This window comes from Dipodomys spectabilis, unplaced genomic scaffold, assembly GCF_019054845.1.
Source record: "Dipodomys spectabilis isolate Male_0828 unplaced genomic scaffold, ASM1905484v1 ptg000001l, whole genome shotgun sequence".
Lineage (NCBI taxonomy): Eukaryota > Metazoa > Chordata > Mammalia > Rodentia > Heteromyidae > Dipodomys > Dipodomys spectabilis.
Genome location: NW_024870678.1, coordinates 24,223,230 through 24,239,714, shown reverse-complemented (window position 1 = coordinate 24,239,714; position 16,485 = coordinate 24,223,230). Strand labels below are relative to the sequence as shown.

The window sequence follows — 16,485 nt, the reverse complement described above, 5'->3', positions numbered from 1 at the left end:
AAGGATTTCCTATAGAGAAAATTCTTTTGGAAATTACTCTTAAAAGCTGCTTTTTCTTTCTTTTAACTTTTTTGTCGTTGATCATGGGGCTTGAGCTCTGGGCCTGGGTGCTGTCCCTGAGCTTTTCAGCTCAATGCTAGTGCTCTACCACTTGAGCCACAGCACCACTTCTGGTTTTCTATTTGTTTATTGGAGACAAGAGTCTCACGGACTTTCTTGCCCGGGCTGGCTTTGAACCACAATCCCTCAGATCTCAGCCACCTGAGTAGTTAGGATTATAGGTGTGAGCCACTGGTGCCCGGCACTTGAAAGCTTCTTGTAGGAGATTCTTTCAGCATTTCTAAATTAAATTCATGAAGTGGTTAGATGACCATCTTGTTCTATAATCTTATTCTTTTTCTTCTATATTTAAAACTTTGGTTTACCAAAAAATGTTTGCCCGTTCATTGGTACCTCACTGCCCTAAAGGAAGGAGAGGAAAATTTGTGTTTAGGAAACCAGATACCTCAGCAGACAGTGATACCTTTCTCCAGGTAGTACTGTAAGAACAACACAGTTTTATTCAAAATTTCTATTGTGAGAAGAGTATATGTTAAACACACATTTTCTATTATACTGAGAATCTTATTTCTAGCCTAAAGTTATTGGCATAACCTGACTTTAAATTGGGCTTCTTTATAGTTTCTCCCTATGTAGTGTTTGAAGAATTTTGTTTATTCATGCTGGCCTGTTCCCACTCATGTCTCATTTTGCAGACAATAAACTGGTTTTTTAATGAATAAAGCCACAGTTTTAGAAACTGAGATCTGTTGGAATTCGATGAGGGAATTTTCCTAGATTTCCCCTAAATTTTGGATAACTGACAATGGAATATGATGCGTTTACTAGGTTTTAGAAAATTGAAAGGAGTAAAAAAACTGTCCATCGGCCATAAATGTATACTACGTAGTTTAGTCTTATCCCAGCACCCTATTTTTCTTTTGTTACATTACTGTGTTATACTGCAGTTTAAACATTCTCATGTAATATTTAACCCATGATAATGAATTTGGGCTGTTTTTAATATTCTTGGCTCTTTCTGACCAGAATATGAGAACTACTGTCACCCTTAGGAATGTTGGTAAAGACTGTAGTCTATTTTCTGGGAGAAGAAATCTGTTTCAAACACAATTTTACATGTTATTTAATTCATATAACAAATATTTAAAAATAATATTTGAAGAATATTTTTTTATAATTTCAGACTTTATTAATGAGGCAAAAAATGATTTTAAATAATGAGAGGACTTAGTTTTAAGCTGGCACTGGTGGCTCATGCCTACAATCTGAGCTACTTGAAGGCTGAAATCTGCTAAGCTAGCCTGGAAAGAAAAGTCTGTGACATTCTTTTTACCAGTTAACCAGCAAAAAACTAGAAGGAGAGCCATGGCTCAATTGGTAGAGCACCAGCCTTGACTAAAGAAGCCAAGGAGAGTGAGAGACCCTGAGTTCTAACACACACACAATCAAAATGACTTAGTATAAAAAAGGACTGGCTTTTGTCTCATTTTGTTTTATGTATCAGATATTTGTAACTCAGAAGTAGGAACTTTTTCTATCTACTCCCACTGTGAGAGCAAAAGAGAATGGAAAGTTTTCATTCCCTGTGTTTTAAAACTGGTGGCTTGCTATTTTTGTCTCTCCACTGAAGTGATTGCTTGTCTCCTGTGAGGCAGACTCCCAAGGTCCAGGTTAGCAGGAGCTGTGAAGAAGGCCCATCTTAGTTCTGTGCTGTTAGGAAAGTGGTTTTATACAACTATGAAAGAGAAAAAATCCAAAACCAAGCACATTTTTTGCAATTTTAGAAAGCTAGATCTTTTAGAAACCATGTGGCAAATCCTTTTGGTCAAGCAAGTGCCTTCATTGTAGCTGGGAATAAGCAAGCTCCTGGTGCTGTAAAAGCCTTAGAAATTTTTCTAGCCCAGCCATGAGTGTCCTCAGTGCAGTGGTTTCCCTTGACCATGTGCCCCTGGCCCAGCCCCCTGCTGTGTCCCCATTACCTTCTACTTGGTGCCACACATCTCCTGTGGACAGGCATCTTCTCTGAGGCTGGCACCAGCTTCACATGAAATTCCACACTGTGCTTATAGGCAGTTTGGTAACTAAATTAAATTGAGGGCTTGGCGTGTAGCCCAGAGAAATGGCAGCACCTGGTCAGTATCTCCAACACCGTGCATGCGCTCGCGAGCGCGCGCGCACACACACACACACACATTGATAACGAAATAAAATGAGAACATTGTGATTCGTGACCTTGCATGAGATCTTCCTGTGGATGCGTCTAAGAGACAGCATTGCATGGCAATTGTTTGTGTGTTGTTTCTTGTTTTATTCTAAATGTGGAATAACTATCGTTACATGTCAAAAATTAAAGTGCAGTAGTACTTTAAGCTCTGTGTTAAAGTCTTTATTCTGTTGCTTAGTTTGTATAACATTACATCACAGTTTAATTACCCTAACTTTCAATTTCTTGTGAGTAAAGTTAATGATGATATCTACTTAAGGGTTGTGACCTCTGAAAATAGTCTATTTAAAGTGAATTAATGTGGTAGGTAGGTGCTTTGATCATCTTTAAGGTTTTTAAATCCCCCTTTTTTTTTTTTTTTGGGTCCAGTTGTGGGGCCTGAACTGTGGGCCTGGCGCTGTCCCTCAGCTCTTCAGCTCAAGGCTAGCGCTCTACCACTTAAGCCACAGCGCCACTTCCGGCTTTTTTTTTCTTTTTGCTTATGTGGTGCTGGGGAATCGAACCCAGGGCCTCATGCATGCAAGGCAAGCGCTCTACCACTGAGCCACCTTCCCAGCCCTAAATCACTTTTTTAATTATATCTATTGTGAAGTTCTATTTTGCCTAGTAAACTGTAACTGGAAAAGTTAGAGGAGTCAACAGATTCTGAGTTCTAATGTTCTCCCTCCCTCCCTTCCTCCTCTCTTTCTCTCTCTCTTTTTCTCTCTCTCTCTCTGCAGAATGTGATAAGCTGAGGCGGGATGGCTGCCGCAGTTCTCAATACTACTCTCAGGGACCCACCTTCGCAGCCAGTGCCAGCCCTGTGGGTGACGAGTATCAGGATGAGGATGCAGAAAATGATCAGAAGGTAAGGCTATGAAGCTCAGTCTGGGTCTTGGCAACATCATGATAAAGCCTGCATTTTAGTTACTATGAACGGCCAGTCATACCTCAAAACCGGAGGTATGAGAGGCCTGGCAGGATCCAATGAAACTTGTGTAGCAGTGCTCCCCTGAGAACTCCCTAGGGCTCCCACAAAAGATTCCCTGAAGGATTAGGGAATGACCTTCAGTGTCTTATAGACCTCCCACCTTCTCATAGCCCCACACTGAAGACCAGGCCTCCAACACATGGACTTCCGGAGGATGAACCCATTCAAGCCATAATAGACTCTCAAGTATAGCAGCAGAAGCCACTTTTCCAGAAGTGGGCAGGATATTAATATACATCTGATGTCAGCAGTGCTTTTACTTAGTATTATTGCACTGGGCAATTCACTTACTGATGGGATGTCATGTGCATTGGGGTTACCTTTTCATCTTTAATGATGCACAAATTGCATAGGGAGATGTATTTTCTCAGTTCTACTTGCATATGAAAGAACATGTATGAAGGTTTTTATTTATATAGTATTATTTTCATTTTATTAAGGAATGTGGACTCACACTAGAGTTAAAATAAAATTTGATAAACAGGCTTTGAGTTAGAAACTATTTTTAATTAATCAAAACTTTTAATGGCATTAAATCAATACATAAATACTTTATTGGTTGGAAACTTATAAAAATTTGTTAAGATAATAGTTGCCCTTCAAATGAACATTGGGCCCAGATTCTTTTTTTTTTTTTTTTTTTTTTTGGGTCCGGTTGTGGGCCTGAACTCTGGGCCTGGGCGCTGTCCCTCAGCTCTTCAGCTCAAGGCTAGCACTCTACCACTTGAGCCACAGCACCACTTCCGGCTTTTTTCTTAAGTGGTGCTGAGGAATTGAACCCAGGGCCTCAGGCTTGCAAGGCAAGCGCTCTACCACTGAGCCACCTTCCCAGCCCAAGAAATATTTTTAAATAGAGAAAAAATGTTCTGTGATGAAAATTTAGGTTTCAAAGAAGAGAATGGGGAATTGTTGATCAAAGAGCATGAAGCTTCAGATGGATAGTAGGAGTAAGTTTTAAGTTTGGATATAGTGGCTATAGTGAATAATTTTCTTTGTATGTCTTTTCTTTCCTTTTCCCTTTCTTCCTATTTTTCTTTGTGTGTGGTGCTAGGAATTTATTGCAGGTCCTTACTCGTGGTAGACAAGCTCTGCACTGAGCTATACCTCTAGTCTACAGATACATCTCAAAATAACTAAGGGAGTTTCAATTGAAAAATGGTTTTAAAAGGTTCAAAAGATGGAATAGATACACCAATTACCTTGATATAATTGTTCTACATTGCATATGTATATTAAAACATCATACTATATCATACAATGTATAGTTATGATTTGTTAACTTTAATATTAATTTTAAAAATTTCAGCCTAAAAAAGATTCCTCAGCACCACATAAGCAAAAAGAAAAAAGCTGGAAGTGGCGCTGTGGCTCAAGTGGTAGAGCACTAAGCTTGAGCTGAAGAGCTGAGGGACAGCGCCCAGGTCCAGAGTTCAGGCCCCACGACTGGACCCCCCCCCAAAAAAAATAATAAAACTATAGAAAGCTCTGCTTGGGCCCACATGTTGTTTCTTTTTTCCCCAAGGCAATCAGATCAGTGATTGAGGGCCCCTGTAGGTACCCAGGTTCCAGCTCCATGTCTGCACGCCTAGCCTTCCTATACCTTTCCTCTCCTGAAAACACACGATCACTGCCTGACCCTGACTTCCTTGATTGTCAAATTTTTTTTGTTACTTTTATGTCTTAAAAATCCAGGTTAAGGCAGGTGCTGGTGGCTCATGCCTGTAATCCTAGCTACTCAGGAGGCTGAGATCTGAGGGTCATGGTTCAAAGCCAGCCCAGGTAGGAAAGTCCATGAGACTCTTATCTCCAATAAACGACCAGAAAACTGGGAGCGGAGCTGTGGTTCAAGTGGTATTACACTCACCTTGAACTGAAGAGCTCAGGGATAGTGCCCAGCCCCATGACTGACCAAAAATAATAATAATTATAATTATAATAATAATCAGGTTAATATTTGCTGTTGGTTGAAAGCACTTTGAAATCCTTGGGATATATTGTTAGTGATGTTTAAAGGTAACTTTTGTTTTTCCCAATCTCTTAAATATATAGAACCAAGATGAATGAAGTAGAGTCAGAACTTTTTAAGTCACTAGGACTGTCATCTCAGGGTAGTTTGATAAGAAATTTGCTTCAGAATCAAGTTCATATCTGCTTACTTTGTAACATAAATGTATAGTATTTAATGGATATTATTCTCTGTTAACTAAATATCATCTGATATTATACCTTCATATTAAACTTTCTTCCGTCGTTCTCCTTTTCCCCCTCCTTCCCTTCTTCTTTTCTTTTGCCTGTCCCTCCTTCCCTCCCTCCCTCTCCTGATTGCTTCACAACTGTCACTGTACAAACATGCTGTTTATCTTCATCTTTTGACCTTTCATCCTCCTCTGATTTCTACCACATTTTCAGTTGCTCTTTATAATAAAATATCTCCAAAGAACTGTCTAGACTTGCTGTCTCCTGCCCTTTTCTCACCATCTCTTTTGAAGCCCCTCCAAACGCTTATTTCCCACTCACTACTGAAACTACTTTTGTTAAGTCCATCAGTCACCTTCATGTTGCCAAATCTAATAGCTCTTGGGATTCTTCTAAACCTTTCAGCAGTGTGTGACATCACTTATTACCTTTGTTTCTAAGGATATTTTACATCATTTTTGTGATACCACAGCAAATCCTACTTTTCTTCCTATCTATACATGGCCTCCCAGTCATTTGTTGGGACTCTCCTCTTCCAAATCTCTACTGCTAGTGGAACTTTGGGACTCGGGTCTCACCCTCTGCTTCCCTGTAACAGATTCATGCTTGGCATGCTTTCCCTGAAGTTTCCTAAATTTACATCTCTGGCCCAAACTCATAGGTTTATCAGTTCTTTGTCCATCTCCACTTAAATGTCACACTGATAACATGCCCAAATTCAAATATACACTATTCACACACTTCTAAAAAACACATAACTAGTCATCATAGTTTTCTCCTCCGCAGTAAAGTACAACACTCTTCTGCCAGTTATTTAACTCAGACGCATTTGGAATACTCTTTTCTCTTTTCCCTGTCTTTTCTCTCTCTCTCTCTCTCCCTCTCTCTCTCTGTGTATGTATGTGTGTGTGTGTGTATATATATATATATACATATATATATATACACATGTATATATGTATGTATATACACACATATGCATACACACCTTATATATGCATATCATATATCATATCATGTAGTCTCTTGTTAGATAGGAGTGATATAGTTAGTTAATCTTGACACTGCTTTTATAATTTATGTAGTATATCAACTCTGCTCTTACAGGACAAACTCTTCCTAAAGAGATCCCACAGTGAGGGTTGTGGTAGGGAGTCCTATCAGGTAAAACCAACACTTGAAACTTTCAGTGTAAAGAAAAAAGAAAAGAAAAGATGGAGTTTTTCTTAATGAATTAGTTTCACACTGAGGCTAGAGCCTGCAAAAATTGTACAAAGCAGAAAAATAGCTAGCCAGTATCATTCGTGAATTTTGACTTAACAAGTCATAAATAAATCACTAAGAAATTTAGCAGCTCATTAAAAGACAAGTACTCCTGAATCCAGTGGGTTTATTTTAATAGTAAGGCAAGTATGTTCAGTATTAGATATATTGCCTGATCATGTAATCATTACTCATATTAATCATATTAAATCTGAGAAGGAAAATCAGATAATTAAAACTATACATATTACTCTTGTATTTAGTACCACTTAACAGTCACTATTGATTAAAAACAGCAACATGCTCATTGGTATAGAAACAAATGGATATTCCCAAAACTTAAACTTTATCTGCCTTGTCCTCAAATCTAACATAATTTTTAGTGGACCATTCTTATTAGAATAAGATATAAGATAAGGATGGGTACTACCATTATTACTATATTATTATAGTTTTTTTTTAATCTGCAAAGAACCTAGTCAGCATAATTGGAAAAGTTGTACCATCTACAAGAAGTACACAACCAGGAAATATTGGTGTTGTATTTCTATTCTTTGTACATTGAATTCTTATATACTTGATTTCAGGGAAATAAAAATGTAAAACTATTACAAATAATAGAACCCAGTGATGTAATATTATAAAATTAATATATAGAAATCATTAACTTTTATATTTTTAAAATCAAGATAGAGGTATACTTTTAGAATTGAGGTTAAAATTTGACAGCAGACAAAAATGGGAATGATGAAAGTACAAGATCTATTTTTTAAAACTTTACATTCGTATTAAATGACACAGATAAGATGTAGATAAATAGATATACCATCTTGGTGGATTTGAGGACTCAATGTACAAATGCTATCACTTCTTCACATGTTAATTTATAAAATTATCACAATAACAGCAAAAAAAAAAAAAAAGGTGGGCAGATTTGATCTGTTTTATTGTGGTTTGGGATTATTGTGAGGAGGGACTGAGAGGATATGGGAGAGGGCCTGAGAGGCTGAGTCTAAAGTTTTAGCTGGGAGGCTGGAAAGCAGGGGTCATGCTTAGCCAGGTGTGAGAGCGAATACAGAGCCAGGAATTTCTCCAGTGTGGCACCTGAAATACAGGCCAGCAGGACACAGTATAAAAATGGAATGCAAAGTCTAGAAATAGACCTAGATATTCACTGGATTTAGAAGAACATCACACTGGCACTTGAAATCAGGTAGGAATCAGGAAATACAGAAAAAAAAAGTCCCTCAACTAGTACATTATCGTGCTACCATGTTAAGACCAAGACCCCAAATGGCAATTTAGTTCTTAAAGTATGGAGAATACGTTATTCTTAAAGTCATTGTAATAGGATCACTTTAAATAGAGTGTGCAGAAGTCACTTTGGAGGGAGAATTCTATTGAAAAACTTGTTCTATTTCCTAGCTAGGTTTTGGGGTAAAGGCATGGTGAGAACAGTAGCCTATATAAGAGAGAAGAGACTCATGACTTAACAACAAATGCTTAGGCTACATATAATCTGACATCATAAGAGTTTTTTTTAAGTAATAAAAAAATCTAATTTGTATCTCTCTCATATAAAGCATCCTGATGTATTTAGGATAGGAGCTTCATAAAATGAAGGTTGTCAAGATGACAAAGGTTAAGGATACATACATTAACAAAGAGAAGTTAGAAACATCTATCTGGACTATTTATACTGGCTAATTGTCCTGGAATAATTATTCTAATCTTTCTAATACAAAATACTTAACAAAGTAGGACACTACAATCTGTGGCATGAAGAAAGTTATTTTGCGAATGATAGCCACACATATCTTTGATATTAAAGGTGATTATTAAATTATTTCTAATTGTTTAATATCCTCTAAATAGTAAATATGCTGTGTGAAAAAAAATGCTGCCAGCAAAGGGCTTATTGAAATCCCAGAAAACACAACTTGTATCCAACTGTAAAATCAGAGTAAGCCGTGGCTTTTGTTCTAGTCTTGACTTCTTTTTTTTTTTTTTTTCAGTTTTCAGTGTATCACAGATTCTACCAAACAGTTTATTCAGGTGTTGGAAGGAAGTTTAGTTATAGGTGCCAAATTCTTCCTGTGAGTTGATAGGGATTTTTCCAACTGCCATGTTAGGGGTATGTTAGGTGATGTGCTTGCTTACTCTGAGAAATGTTCACAGAGGCCCATTGTCTTAAGGAAAGGATGTCAGCCGTGTTACCCAATCTCTTGTGTAAACTTCACCATTGAAGAGATGAATTAAACTGGAATTTTTGCAATAAATGGTTGGCTTTAACGGCAGTGATAGAACCTGAAATTTTCTGTTTCCTGTTGTTCTTTGAACCGTCACTTCAGGGATCTATTTTAGAGTTTGTAGAAGGAAATACTTAAACTAAATGAGAACTTTGAGGGAAAGAACTGGGGCCTTGCCATGTAATTGTACCCAGGGGGCTCAGTGAGCATAATACTGAAGCCCAGGTGTGGAACAGCTTCCCACCTGTTGAAGGGGGTGGGGGCTCCACTCCCCTCTACGAGCTTAGGTTTCCTTAGCTATAGAGACAGAAACCACACGTGGCTGACTCCGTGAGCCCTGGTGTGCAGCTGCTCTGCTGTGGAATTATTAATAGCATCTACTCTCAAAGGTGTTCCAGTTTTGATAATAAATGACACGGCTAGCCTATCTCCCTGAGAGGGGCAGTGTGAGGATGAAGTCAGTTAATGTTTGTAAAGCCTTTAGCACCGTGCCTGTGGCACGGAACATGCTCAGATGATGAGGGGGAGTTTTATTAAAAATGCTTGGGTTTTCCAGCCAGACATCAAAGAAAATGGCACAATAGACAATGTCTGTTTTTATGAAAACTTGGCCACTCTCCCAATCTACCCACACAGAATTTCCTGCCCAAAGCAATGGATTTCAGAAGTTTCAGCAACTGCTAAAATTTGTCTGATTGTCAGTGCTTCATGGGTCATCTCTACATAGAGTTTCTATCAGTGATCATGCTAATTTTACAATAGTAAAACACTTTAGAATATTCTCAGGACTTTCCACAAATCACCTATCACTTTCCACAGGAATCCTCCATGAAATAGATACTGTAATGGTTGGTGCCCAGGAATATGAATTTACTTTCTGGGAATCACAGAGCTAGACGACAGCATCAGGAAGAAAGGAATGCAGGGCTCCTTGGGTTTCCTTTTCTTTCTTTGCTCTTCTTCATATATCAAGTTGGTTAAATAAATGGACAAGGTTGCCAGATTCTCCAAATTCCTTCACCATTGTTGACTGCCTTTGTTGTCTCTCATTCCATCTTTGGTTTGTCTGACATATATTCAATCTTTTTTCACCAGAAAGACCACGTGGGCACTACTTAATCTCAGTGTGTAGATACAGTCCCCACCCAGGCTAGTTTACAGTCTAGGAATGATGACGGTGAAGGTAATCATGTGTTAGTGGGCCTGTTCATGTGCGAAAGTCCAGGACATAGGAGGTCTGAACAGGTCAGTGCTGGCTCTGTGTGAGCACTAAGCTGTAATTTGTGGTACCTTGTTACTCTGTCTCATTGCAGACAAGGATGAGAAAATTGAAATCTCTCATGCCCAGGCCATTACTCAGGCAAAGCAAGGAGAACGTCTGTACAGTGACTTGCTATCAGTGTCTCCTGTACACATCTGTTACACAGTAAATGGGCTCCGTTCTCTTCTGTCTTCTCTTTTGGATGAGAAGAAAGTGTCCTTGTCTCCTAGACCTCTGTATTTCTTGCCTGAAACTAAGAATCTGGCACAGGAGAAGTCTCAGGCACCAAGAGACCATGCTCAGCACCTTGTTCAGCTTTGATTACACCTATAACATGGTTTAGAGAAATTGGGTCATTTGTGCCTAGAGTCACATAGCTTTTATTCTACTTTGGCAGAATTGGGGTTTAAACTCAGGAAGGTGGAGCTGCTTATACACAGTTGGGAAGTGACAGCTACCAAATAAGACAGTGCTGAATTTTTATCCATCTCACCATCCATCTCACCACTCTTCTGCTGATCGTGGATTTTTTTTTTTTAAAGGTTTTATTCTTACTTAGAGATACAAAAGGAGATTGTATTGCTAGACCAGAAGACCTGGTAATCAAAAATATTATCAAGTAGTTGCCCTACCCTGCCTTGCAGCAGAGACTTAGGTGTCACTTCTGGATTCTAATCCTAGCTTCCTACTCACAAACGTTCAGAGGCAGGATCTTTCCTTTGCTAAGCCTCCAGTTCCTTCTTTATCAAACAAAGGTAACACTGTGAGGGTTATATCAGCTCATTCCTATGAAACCTGTAATCTAGGACAAGGTATAGAGTGTTCATTTACTAAATGGGACCTCTTCTAGAGCTGAAATTCTGAAACAGCTTTAAGTGTAATTCTGATTTAAGGCCTCATGAAATTTACAGTCGCTTGTGAAAGACAAACCAGATGAAGGAAATGTACACACATGCGTGTGAATGGTACTTACTGAAGAGAACAGGGCATAAGATATAGGGGAGAAGCAGAACTTGCATAGGATAAACCATAAGACCTTAACAAGAAGAGGACTTGAGTAAACATCTAAAGAACATGAATTCTTTAGATATTTGGGTGGATATCAAGAGGAAGAATGTGTGTGTGTGTGTGTGTGTGTGTGTGTGTAATAGCACATACAAATGTTCTAAGGCATCATGAAGAGTGATTTAAGAGGAATACTAATGAGCCTGTCCATAATACATTATAATTGAGCTGATCATTGACTGTACTCTCCAAACCTGCTGCCTCTGCACCCCATTCCCAAACAGCAGAGGTAGTGGGAGTCGTATGGTTCTGAGTCATCCATCCTGGCATTCTCGTTCATAGACTGTGGTAGTACAGATGACTTGCCTGGGAAATGTTTTTTCAAGAGGAAGGAACATTGTATAAAATTGATCCTCTTTGTCGATGGTGATCACCTCATGGCAGCCAGACTACAGGCAGGTGCTGCTTCATTGTGAGTACTGTCCACTCCAGACACCAGCCAGCTGAAAGCCAAGTGGGTCACTGGGGCTGCCGAGACCCATGGAGATGCCAACTAGCAGTGAAGCCGTGTGTCACACCATCCCTTGTCTGGTGTCACATGGACAAAGAGCCCTTGCTGCAGGAGGCAGTTGTTCAGTCCTGTGTCTATCCATCGTGTCAGCCTTGAGCTCCACTTTTCCTTCTAAGCCTGTTGGCTAGGACTTGCTAATCACTGCCTTCAATTTTTTTTGATGTACTTCAAGATTGCCTAAAAATTACTTCTGTGTATATATCAGAAAAGTAGAGTGACATTCTAGTTTACTTATGTTGAGAGTCAACATTAGACATTTTTAATTTGTGTGTGCATGTGCTTATAGAGAATGCATATTGTAAGTCAGACTTAACAAGAGTGCCATATGGCTGCAAATGGTCAGGTTACACGAGTGTGGCTGAGTTCCTGCTGTCTCAAACATGCCTTAGTTATCACAGAAGGATGTGTACCATTTTCATACTGAACCAGATCAGTATGAAGGGATGGGGTGCAAATCAGGATCATAAGACATCAGTAACATATGCTTAGTATATAAATTGAGTGTACTTATCAGTTAAATTCTAAACATTTCACATTTTCCTAGGTGTTTTATGGGTTACAATTACAAAACTAAAATTTAAAAAGCTATATTATTCATATTTTTATTTCCACAGTGCTGTTGTTGCTGTTCATCTTTTGTGTGTTGGGGGGAGGTGCACACACACACCTGTCCTAGGGCTTGAACTCAGGGCCTGGGTGCTGTCCCTGAGCTGCTTTTGCTCAAGGCTAGCACTCTACCACTTGAGCCACAGTTCCATTTCTGGCTTTTAGGTGGTTTCTTGGAGATAGGAGACTTAAAGACTTTCCTGCCCGGGCTAGTTTTGAACCCTGATCCTCAGATTTCAGCCTCCTAAGTAGCTTGGATTACAGCTGTGAGCTACTGGTGGCCAGCTGTCATTAATCTTTTAGTAAAAGGAAAAGGAGTAGTAGACAGTTTCATGGGATTTTGCTTTCCTAAAGTCGTGTTTATGTGAACACCACTTTCATAGCCATGTATTTAACAGTTCTACATCTACCATCTCGCTGAATCCTGCAGGAACCTCTGCAGGTGCAGAAGGTAGTCAGTGAGACCTTACTTTACAGCAAGAGAAAGTTCACATATTTCACAATCAGCTTATATCTATGGATTCTTAGTGTGGAGCCTGTTCCTTGTAGTCTTTTCCTATTTATAGAGCTTCTAGCATTAGAACAAATACAGGCACTCTCTAGCAAGGTAAGTTCTGTAGCAATACACAGTGAGACAGTGTTCTTTTGCTTGAGATTTCTCACAGAAGGATATGTTTATATTTCTTCACTCCATCCCTTTAGAACTTTGCATTAAGTTCAGAAAGGTATCCAAGTATACCTTTCAAAGATGGATAAGGCCAGGTGTCTGTGGCTCACATTGGTAATTCTAGCTACTCAGGAGGCTGAGGCCAGAGGATCATGGCTTGAAGCCAACCCAAACAGACAAATCCAAGAGACTTATCTCTTAAATAGCAAAAAATGCCATACTGGAAACATGTCTCAAATGATAGAGAGTCCCTGCGTGAGTGTAAGTCCTAGTACCAGCACCAAAAGAAAAGATAGATGATAGACCGATGGGTAGGTAGATCTTTACAACGGTAAATATGTCACCAAAGAGGATCTACAGTTGTGATTCCTTTCTCAGGAAGTTCACATACAGGTAGAACAAAGCTGTGCTGAGGAGTCTGCAGAGTTACCCTTGCTGCTTGGAGGGTGCTGGGAGGGGTTGAATTGGCCTCCGTGTTTATTACAGTGTGTTCTGTGGGAGGTTCGATGACCTGAGACTAATTTAAAGTAAAATTCCCAAATGCCTTGTTTTGGACTTGAAGCACACTTGGTACACGTTTACTATATATAATAATCTAATTCCCTCCAAAAACCAATGGCTAATTTTTTGTTGTTCCTGTGCACGCTGCATTTATTTTGAGGTCCTGAAACTTCCTCAGCACAGAACTGGCTGCCATGGGGCTGTGGTCAAGTCCTTCATAAAATGCTTGGTAACGTGGTTTCTTGCTGACACTGTTGAAGGTGTTGTGGGAAGACAGATATTGGAGAAAGGCTCTTCAGTGAGGATGTTAATCTGTATCAAACCAGACACAGCTAGAAATATTTTCATGGAATTCTGATAAGGCTCAGAGCACAGCCTTTGTCAGCTGCTTATAATTTAACAATTTCACACTGATTTTTTTTTTCCATATAGATGGTTTGAGAAGAGCTCGAGTCGTTGAACAATAGCCCTGCCAGTTTGAAATGTTTCTTGAGGTCAGAGGCTACAGGAAATAAGATTGAAGCTAGAAATGACTTTAAGCAAGACTCCATTTTAATAAAAATGGAAACTGGTGGCTACAGCTATGAAGTTGTCTCAGTTTCTAATGTTAAACAAAATCCATGACCTTCCTGACCATGGTAAAGATAGGGAAGATGAGAAGAGCTGAGAACATTTTGTGGGTCAGCAAAACCATCAACCATCCTTCGTTTACAGCCCCAGGCCAGGGTAAATCATATATTGAGAGTCATGTGCAAGAGGATACACACACAGTCTGCCTCCGTCAGTCATCCCTTCTTCTCTGAAATGTGAGCCGTCTTGTGGCTTCCCTTACAATGGGTCTAATTTTTTTTAAGCTAAAAAATATTTTTAGCTGTTCCTGCCAGTTCTTTAAACAGTGTGACTTCTTCTTTCTCTACAGTGTTCTCTCTCTTCATCAGAAGAAGAGAGACTTATTGGCATCAGGAGACCCAAAACGCCAACCTCAGGTGACTTTTCTGACCTTAATACTCAGACGAACTGGACCAAGTCACTGCCACTGCCAACTCCAGAGGAGAAGATGCGACAGCAAGCCCAAACGGTCCAGGCTGATGTGGTTCCCATTAACATAACTGGTATGCTTTGCTGGGCACAGTCAGGATGACCTATAGAGAGTGGCTTAGCATTTTATTTATACAGCAGAGTGAATGTCTCTGGTTTGGCTTCCTGATCTCAGTTTATTGCAGGGAATGCTATTATTACAGATGTGTGTGCACATAAAGTATCTGTTGCTTGTTAGGTGAATAGACTGTCACCAAAGTTGGGTGTCGTGGAAAGGGTATCTTTCTAAGTTGAGTGGCTTTTTCATAAGATTTTTGTGCAATAGGAGCATCTTATAAATGTGATCCTGTGTAAAAACAAGTTATTGTATATTTCCTTCCACAGGGTGACTTTAATTTTATTTTCTAGAGTGAAGAAAGAATTATTTTGTAATGTTTCTGGTAGTTTTTTTTAACCTTTCAAGTAGATAAAAGGGAGAAATAGAATGAAATTACTAAGTAAGTTAACAACTATAGCTGGTGGCTCACGCCTGTAAACCTAGCTACTCAGGAGACATATCTGAGAGTCATGGTTCAAAGCCAGCCTGAGCAGGAACATCGTGAGACTGTTATCTCTAATTAACCACCAGAAAACTGGAAGTGGCGCTGTGGCTCAGGTGGTAGAGCACTTGCCTTAAGCTGAAGAGCTGAGGGACAATGCCCAGGCCCAGAGTTCAAGCCCTATGACTGACCAACAAAACAAAAGTATAGAAATATATTTTAAGGACTAGAGGCCTGGCTCAAGTGATAGAGCACCTGCCTAACAAATGTGAATCCCTGAGTTTGAACCAAAGACTTCTCCTCTCATTTGCTGACAAAATGATATTTGGATTTCTGTAATTTGAACTCCAATCTTCAAATAAAAATCTATTCCTGCTGAATAAGCAATTTTTAGAATTACATGAAATTGGAAATCTGGAATATTTAATCATTTGTGCCTTTAATCATTTGTGGTAGTTAAGGAAACAAATAAGAATGTACATAAATTTCCAAGATTATCTTTCACAAACTTAGAAGAACTGTTAAAAAGCTTATCAAGCTAGGCACCAGTGGCTAGCTACTTGGGAGGCTACTTGGGAGGATTACAGTTTAAAGCCAGCCCAGGCAGGAAAGTCTCTGATACTCCTATCTCTAATTAACCACTAAAAGCTAGAAGCAGAGCTGTAGCTCAAGTGATAGAGTGTGAGTAGCTTTGAGCAAAAAGGAGCTCAGGGAAAGCACCCAGACCCTGAGTTCAAACCCCATGACCGGGAGGAAAAATTAATCAAAACTTCTCCCTGGAGCCTGCAAAAAGAATTGGTCAGTGGTTCAGGAAAAGTACAGAATGCAAAACAGGAATGTTAAGAGTTTCTGGGGGCTAAAGCCTACCTACCATGTACACAGCCCTGGATTCAATTCCCAAGTCCATCCCCTTATTCCTCAAAGAGTTCGTCATTTCAGTCATTGGCCTGTTATTATATAGAAATATAATCGCCTATATAAATAGGTGACTAGTGCCATCACTGATAATCAGGCCATGCAAGGTAAGAGTAGACTGACTGAAAAGTTTCATTAGCAATTGGAATAAAACCCCTGGCTGCCTGGCTGTGTCCTGAGGCTGCTATGCTGGGGAGCTTGATGCTGTCTTTGGTAGCATGTAAGGAGTGATAACATTTGCATGCTTATAACCTTTCAGAATATTAAAAATTATATTTAAAGCTCTTGAATTCTATGGAAATATAATAAATATATGAATTATTTTCAGTTCTGTGTACATTTTTTACATTTATTTTACTGAACCCCGAAAGAAACAGATGGCATTTTTATTTTCATCAATATTCATTGTACACAGCATTG

The 16,485-nt window shown here is 39.2% G+C and overlaps 1 protein-coding gene across 2 annotated transcripts in view; it reads left to right on the top strand.

The window, feature by feature from the left end:
* Positions 1 to 16,485, top strand: part of Nhsl1 (NHS like 1) — a 117,025-nt gene that overhangs the window by 81,091 nt on the left and 19,449 nt on the right. For both annotated transcript variants that reach the window (XM_042667926.1, XM_042668011.1), the window contains exons 3-4: positions 3,004 to 3,131; positions 14,493 to 14,685. In XM_042667926.1, coding sequence (XP_042523860.1) covers positions 3,004 to 3,131; positions 14,493 to 14,685 — 321 coding nt within the window. The remainder of the gene's footprint in view (positions 1 to 3,003; positions 3,132 to 14,492; positions 14,686 to 16,485) is intronic.